Source organism: Hyposmocoma kahamanoa, unplaced genomic scaffold (assembly GCF_003589595.1).
Source record: "Hyposmocoma kahamanoa isolate Upper Pololo Valley unplaced genomic scaffold, ASM358959v1 92, whole genome shotgun sequence".
NCBI classification, from domain to species: domain Eukaryota; kingdom Metazoa; phylum Arthropoda; class Insecta; order Lepidoptera; family Cosmopterigidae; genus Hyposmocoma; species Hyposmocoma kahamanoa.
In genome coordinates this window covers 16,166,673-16,173,627 of record NW_020654748.1, presented here as the reverse complement: position 1 = coordinate 16,173,627, position 6,955 = coordinate 16,166,673, and the positions used below count along the sequence as shown (strand labels likewise).

Below are 6,955 nucleotides of genomic sequence, written 5' to 3'. Positions count from 1 at the left end.
GCCGGCATCGCTTACTCTCATTTCAAGGGCCACAAATAGGACGTCAGGCGACAAAATGAATAAAGCAAAAATGAAATGGCTCGCGTTTGCCTGACGTAAATGAGTAAATAAAATAAAAATAAATAATAATGTGTTACATTTATTTATTATTTATTTATTTATTTATTTAGTTCACCAACACTATACTAACTGCCTCCGTGGCCGAACGGTTACCATGCCGGACTGCCATGCAGAGGTCCTGGGTTCGAATCCCAGGCCGGGAGAAATATGTGTATGGCCTACATTTATTTCTCTCGTGAGTTTGGGTGTAATTTGTGGTTGTTTATGTGTGTGTCCATGGCACCCGCGACACAGGGTTTCCCTAGTGCGGGGTTATGTTGAGTGTGTGCGTTATATACATTACAACATTCAAATATTTAACAATACAAAACAAAAGCTTAATGCTATAGCAATTATAGGTGAAGACAACATGCAAGATAATAAGAGTGTTATTTTAACATTTACTACTGCAATTTTAATCAATCAAACAAATTAAATTGAAAAAATATAAATGTCGTTGATAAAGCTAGTAAAAAAAAATCGAATCCATAATAAAGTAATAAAAATATAAATCATAAAAATAATCGAATACAATATATTTTTTAAGATGTCAGGGACTTCACAGAACGTTTAAATTTAGGCAAACTTTCAGCAAAGATGTCAACTGTCTTGTCAAGATTATTGTTATGCTGGTGTGCCAGTCTGGCCAAAGGTGCAAAGTGGCCCAAGTTTGAATGGGAGCTGGGGGTCCACAATAACTTGAAACACTGCGAGGACCTTGGCAACCTACGCGGTATGTTAAAGCCGAGTTCGTTCAGTAAGTCAGGCGTGTCTAGAATTCCACGAGCTAGTTTAAATAAGAACAGACTGTCAAGTGTATTCCTACGAAGCGATAATGTTTCCATTTTAAAGTGCTCAAGTCTGGCGTCGTAATTCTTTAAGGACTTAGCAAGAAAGCAGGAATAGGTCAAGTGCCACACGAATCTTTTTTGTACTCTTTCAAGTTTCTTTTTGTACACGTGTACACATGTCGTCGTACGTATGACGTCATAGAAAGGGTTCCATACAACACTACAGTACTCCAACCCGCTTCGCGTATTTTATTATGCGCAGACATATTTTTATTAGCGGCAAAACAAAATGAAAACTCTATAGGTGGATGAAATTGGTCAACTTTGGATAAAGGAGTCATACACTCCTTTGCGCATACGACAGCGTGAGAACTTAGCACCAGGTCCAGAATGTTGCCCTGATAGTTGGAAGTACAATAAGTTCACTCTAACACAGCTTATGGTGTATTTATTTACGAAAACTATTAACTTTTTACCACTATTATAAATAAAAATTACTTAAGAAACGATTAGTATGTCCACTCTATTTGAAATCACAGACGATAATATGTAATAATACATAGCAACAGCATTTTTAATTACTTTTGAATAAATAGCATGCTTTTTTGCCTAATTGTTTTGTTGGAGATGCCTGTACCTGTAAGCACGTTTGTTGCCCACACTGAGTCAATTCCTGTTTCAAAACGTTTCGTTTTCAAAACGTCAATGTTCCGTATCGTTAAATAAGTTAAGTGTAGCATTGTAATTTGATTGAGATCGAAATATGAGAGAGTTAGGTATATGTAAGTGCCCGAGAGAAAGGGGTGCTTTGCATCGTCTCGAGACTAAATAACGGAAGTTCTGTTATTTCTTTAAGATGAGATTCTGGTACCGCTAGTGACATAGTACTACTATTTTATTTGATTTTGTTGAAAATAATAATTGGGGGCAATTGTTTGTGCGTGCCATAGATATAGATGGTGTGTGCCAGTGTTTTGTATACGTATTATGCATAAGTGAGCAAGTCAATACAAGATTAAAGTGTTGTTAATTCATACAGATTGTCACACATGTGAGTTTCTGTTGAAAATCTCTCAGATTCGATTTTGAGTTAACTTCTCTGTGGAAAATACTCACTCTGGATTACTGATAGGTATATTTGTAGACTAAAACAGTTGGAGCTTTTAGTTCGACGAAAAATACTTGAAATCATGACTTGTCTAAGGGAATTAGCACAGAAGAAATCCTAAATGTGTACCCACCTCCTGAAATGTTAACGCTGCTCCCGCTGTATCCATTGACGGTAATAATTTCGTGTTCAACAACGCCAGCTTGAATAATTCCTTCATAAAGTGTCTTGTCGAAACTAACATTTTCCGGTGGAGTTTCTGTAAAATAATTAAGGTACTACCTTAATATAGTGATGGTTGCTATAGTGATTTTATATTAGTATTGGTATCTTTTTTGCGCTTGCGACTGTTGGCAATGCACTTTAGGTGTATATTAATCTTAAATGTGCTTTTGAATTGGCATTCTAATTTTAAGGTAAATCTTATTAGCTACTGTAATTACATTTTAGTTATATAAATTGTATAACATAAAATTTAATACTACTTGTAAAAGGTCCATTATAAGGTGTCCATATTATATTTAATTGATTTTATCGGTGACAAAATCATTTATTTTATATTATTTTTATCAGACACGTCATTGTAGATAAATCGTATTAGAAAATATAATTATGATTATATTGTATGTCGGCTGGATTGCCGTGCTCTAAGTAGTTTATTTTTATCGAAGTATATCTATATCTAAGTTAACAAGTGTCTTTGTACATTTGTATCATTTTATAGTGCTATATAAATTAATATACACTATCAATTTTGTTTTTATTTAATATGTAGTAAACGAAAAGATTATACGGTTTTTAATAGATTATAATATCTGCCCTAAGGTAATGTGACTTTGCGGAATATTGAAATACTCGTAAGTCTAAATGAATCGTAAATGAGAACAGGAAATTAATAGGTGCAGAGAATTAAGTCCCGCAGCCTGCTCCAACGAAATGAAAACATTTTTCAAAACGTACCCTGCTTGACATTAAGTAACAATACGGCTCCTGCTTCGTTTATTCTTAGTTCCAAGACAACAAAAGACACATCAAGAGGCAAGTTCGCCAACTCTACACCTTTTACGATTACGTTATCTTCTGATACTGATGCTTCAAATAAACTCCCATGATCTGAAAAATAAGAAAATCATACCTTACTTAAATATGTTTAACGTAAGTATGTAGGTACTGTAGAGTTCGCACATCGGTATGTGGTCTTCTTGGGCATAATATGGCCGTTGCGTGTACGGGCAACGTGTGTTTTAAATTTTCCTTTCAATCAGTTTTAGGTTGCTAGAAGTTTTTAAACACCACTATCAGTCTTCACCGATATTCATGTGTAACTCTATGACGTGCTCCAAACTAATATTATAAATGTGAAAGTAACTCTGTCCGTGACATTTTCACGCCTAAACCGCTGAACCAAATTTGAAGAATTTTGGTATAGATATAGACAGGACGTAGGAGAAGAACAAGGCCATTTCTTGTCATAAAGGGGGTGAAATTTTCCCCCAGATGGAAGTTTGTATGGAGAACCAATAATTTCTCAAGTTAGTAATAGGTACAGTAGGCTACTCGAAATACTTATTCCACCAGCTAGTTTTCTATAAAAAAAATATCCATAACACTAAATTACGCTGAACGTTATTTGTTGCCACGTTATGTTAATTAATACACATTATGTCTGTTAAATAACAGAGCGTTTTTTACACTTTAATTTTAGACCCTACATACTTTTAGTAGCAGTAGAGCTCCTTGTGAAAGAGTTCGTTCAGGAAAGTACTGCCATATTACCTATTTCTGTCGCCAAGCAGTAATGGGAGTATTACTGCGTTCCGCTTTGGAAGGGTTAATGGTGCTGGTAAAATTACAGGCACTTGGGACTAGTTAACTTATGTCTCAGGGTGACGGGCGCAGTGGCAGTGCCCCTCAGAATGAATGAAGAATGGCGATCGTTGTACACACAAGATCTCTCGTAAAACGTGAAAATGCGAAGTTGTAGCGATACACCTTGTAAAAATTGGAGTGAAAACAAAAATTTTAAAACCAGTGAGATAATATTCCACCGGCTATTTGCATTTTTAGTTAATATTTCTATTATTATTCAATGTTTTCTCTTGTCTCAATAGAAATTTGTAGACTCAAATATAGTGATGTTCATTTACGAAGACTGATGTTTATCGACAATAAATTTTTACTGAAGTGTTTGAATTTCTTACTATGATTTTTAATTGAAATCCCTAAAATATCGAAGCGAAAATCATTCACGTTAAATTGATTTCTTTTATATTATTATTATTATTATTACTAAACATTTTATTTCGAGTAACTTTAACACAACTCATATTTCGGACAACCGTTTCCATTTTTATGTCAATTTGGATGTGGCTGTTGCTTGAAGAAAAATTTATGTGTTTTAGATATTTAAATTTCATTATACTCGTAGATTAAAAGTAGAGTATTTTTAATTTTTAAGTTTTTCCAATGAGTTCAAAATAAAAGAAGGTTGGATTGAAGCTGCAGGAAAATCGAAAGATTGGTATTCTTATTACTATTTCTGACTTTGTTTCAATTTCCACAGCAAATGCATTTTAAAAATAAATAAAATAAAATCGGCTTCACTTTACTTTACTTTGTGCATGCAAAATAAATTAGAAACATTTATAGAAAATTACATAAATCCTTCATAAAAAAACAGCATAATTTAATTTATTAAATTCGTTAATGATTTGAGTTTAGTCTTGACAGTGACAGCTTCACCAACTCGTGGTAACGTATAATGGAAAATTGACACTGGCGACAGTCGCCATATTTTTTATATTATTCTTATATAACTGACACTGGTCCAAGCCTAGTGGCGGCCATTAAGAAAATAATAATATTTATATTAATTTAATAATACACCAGTACCAGTGTAGGTATAGTATGAAAAATGGAATATTTTTTTAATATTAAAAACAGCCATATGGTTTCCAACTATCGATTAGGTAGGACCACATCACTCGTTGAGTAGTGTCAGTTTAAGGTTAATAAGGTTACCAATTCACGGAGCGGTTTCCATCCGCGCCCGCAGGTGCTGCTAGACAGCGGTTTTATTTCAATACTCACAACCCTGCAAATTTGTGCGGGCACGTAGCTGCCGCGGTTGCGGGTACGAAACCGTTGCGATTGTGGAACGGACCGCGAAGTTAGTAGGAGTTAATTGCAAGTCGCGCGGTTAATAGAGAACTCACCTTGCGTGCGCTAACACCACATTGTGCCTGAACAGACCGCCAAAGTGTGCGGGCGACGACGGCAGCCAAGCGCGCAGGTCATCGCGTCCTGCGCGGTTCTACTAGTACCCTGCCGCGGCAACCGCGAACAACCGTCACCACTACAGGCGTAAAACGCGCCATGAAATGTGCTACTAATTTTATATACTTAACTGTTACATTCTACAGATGCCGCGGTCCCGCGGCAGACGCGGGTGAAAACCGCTCCGTGAGTTCTTAGTGTAACGAAAAATGAGCTTCAGCGCCATCTAACGTGTGATAGTTAGCTATTATATACCAGTAGTATTTTTACTAAAACGCCACCTATTGGTGAATGGCTGAACCAGGATGAAAAAAATACTGAAATATTGTAATATAACTCTTATTCAAGTGACTGTAAGTTTAATTTTGTTAAATTTTAAAATTGTTTTACGTCGTTTTCACGTTTTAAGCCCTACCCAATCAAAATCTTTAAGTTATGGTAGTAGATAATAGAGCGTAAAGTTTGAATTGCAAACAAGCTAAAAAGTGGCGACATCGGCACCCGATCTTACATAGCGTCATTACATATCTCATGGTTTAACTTGATAGGTAGGTTGTTAATATGAGACGATCTTAATTTTTTGTACGTTAATGTATTAACATCTATCATTTTACATTGACTTAAAAATATTGTACATTATCTCTTTTACGCTTTTCAAGTGATATTGCTAAGGAGGATAAAATAAAATTTGTTACCTCCGAGAATTTGTATTTCTGTTCCATCATAGCCCAAGACTGTAATCCTTTCGTGTTGAACGATTCCATCTTCAATAACTCCTTTGTATAGAATGTTTTCAAAACTGACACCGTCCTCGGTTTCAGGATCTGAAAAAAATAGGGTACTTTATTATTTACAATACCTTATTTTATTTCAGTAACTTTAAATCTAAGCCTGCTTATAATCTAATAAACGAAAACCACAATCATGTTGTACTATAAAACTAACTTAAATCTGAATTTTATGTGTAATTGTGTATCTCTTGTAATGAATCGCAATGCATACTATTTGCTTTCAACAAATTCGTTATCAAGAATATAAAGAGAACCGATAAGTTAACACTTCTACATTATCGTGTTGAATAATACGGGATCGGATAGGATTATTACAATCGTAAGCAGTTGATGACGTAGACAAAAGCTAATGTTTAAATTGTACGAAAGACTACCTAAATCTTATATTAATATAGAAGAGTAGAATCCGGAGCACAGACATAAGTGTGAATGACAGAAAACCTGATGATATGTTACTTTTATTGAGTGTAGGCGTACTAAGAACGGGTTTTTGAAATTCAAGTTGTATGATGTATGAGTTGTAAATAAAAAAGTATTTGTGTGAAAAAAACTATTTTTCGAAATAACAAAGATGAAACTTAGTAAATATTTTATAATGCAAATGGTAAAAAATTACCATGAATGTTTTTAACTACTCCTGTAGGGGTGAAATGGGATATTAAAGTATGAATGAAAACTTTTTAATACTACGCATTAAAACTTAACATAAAATAAATAAAACACGTGTTTCAGGCATTTTAAGCAACCCCTACATAGGGGTAAATTAGGGTATAAAAATATTGTGATAAAACCATACAAAATAGTCTTCCTAAGATTTACAAACACATACACTCTCTCTCTCTCTCACACACACACACACACACACACACACACACACACACACACACACA

General features: G+C 34.6%; 1 protein-coding gene across 1 annotated transcript in view; it reads right to left on the bottom strand.

The window, feature by feature from the left end:
- LOC113236766 overlaps positions 1–6,955 on the bottom strand; it is a 97,918-nt gene that overhangs the window by 65,696 nt on the left and 25,267 nt on the right. The window contains exons 22-24 of the mRNA XM_026472934.1: positions 5,970–6,098; positions 2,959–3,111; positions 2,132–2,257 (exon numbers count right to left, since the gene is read on the bottom strand). Of these exons, the coding sequence (XP_026328719.1) occupies positions 2,132–2,257; positions 2,959–3,111; positions 5,970–6,098 (408 nt within the window). The remainder of the gene's footprint in view (positions 1–2,131; positions 2,258–2,958; positions 3,112–5,969; positions 6,099–6,955) is intronic.